Consider the following 804-nt stretch of genomic DNA (forward strand, 5'->3'; position numbering starts at 1 on the left):
CTCAGACCCAGGAGTCCAGGCCCCCAGCCCCCTTCTCCCTCAGACCCAGGAGTCCAGGCCCCCAGCCCCCTTCTCCCTCAGACCCAGGAGTCCAGCCCCAGCCCCCTTCTCCCTCAGACCCAGGAGTCCAGCCCCCAGCCCTGGTTGGGCCCTGGCCGCACCTGCACACAGTCCGTGTTGTACTTCCGGCAGACCTCTTCCACGGACATCTTGTGCTCTGTCTGAGGGACAGGAGTTTGGGGGGAATCAGGTGAGTGCTGAGTCCCTGTGAGAGGTGGGGCGGGGGCTGCTCTGGGGAGGGTGGGCTTACCATTGCCACCTCCTTCTTGAGGTCATCCAGATCCCGGCGGTCCTTGGTGCCCTTGCCCTTCTTGGGCGAGCCCTTGTCGTCTTTCTTGTCCTGTGAGGTGGCGACACGATAGCTATCAGAGCGACCAGACTGCGGGCGAGAAGGGGTTCAAGGGGGACACCGGCCCTCCACGCCCCTGGCTGCATCTCTCATCTCTGTGCCTGCTCCTAGTGTGTCTCTGAGCAGGCGCTGTCTCTGTGGGTCTCTGTCTCTCGGAGAGTTTCCCTCCGGCCAGCTCTGGGCATCTCTGAGAACCTCTGAGCGCGTCTCTGTCTCCCAGTCGGCCTCACTGTCTCGGACTCTCTATCTCTGAGTCTCTGTGTGTGTCTCTGTCGGATTGCTCTGTTTTGTCTACCTTTATCTCTCCACCTCTGTCTCCCTGTGTGTCTCTTTATCTCTCTGCCTGTTTCTCTCATCACTTTCTTTGTCTCTCTGCCTCTCTCTGTCTCTGCGTG

At 60.6% G+C, this 804-nt stretch overlaps 1 protein-coding gene across 1 annotated transcript in view; it reads right to left on the minus strand.

Annotated features, from left to right (window-relative positions):
* The window catches only part of ATP1A3 (ATPase Na+/K+ transporting subunit alpha 3), a 22358-nt gene extending 21925 nt beyond the window's left edge, over positions 1-433 (minus strand). Inside the window, exons 1-2 of the mRNA XM_004388749.1 lie at positions 311-433; positions 162-221 (exon numbers count right to left, since the gene is read on the minus strand). Of these exons, the coding sequence (XP_004388806.1) occupies positions 162-221; positions 311-313 (63 nt within the window). The 5' untranslated portion in view covers positions 314-433. The remainder of the gene's footprint in view (positions 1-161; positions 222-310) is intronic.
* Between the last annotated feature and the right edge of the window lie 371 nt (positions 434-804).

This window comes from Trichechus manatus, unplaced genomic scaffold (assembly GCF_000243295.1).
Source record: "Trichechus manatus latirostris isolate Lorelei unplaced genomic scaffold, TriManLat1.0 scaffold00216, whole genome shotgun sequence".
In the NCBI taxonomy this organism is placed as follows: Eukaryota; Metazoa; Chordata; class Mammalia; order Sirenia; family Trichechidae; genus Trichechus; species Trichechus manatus.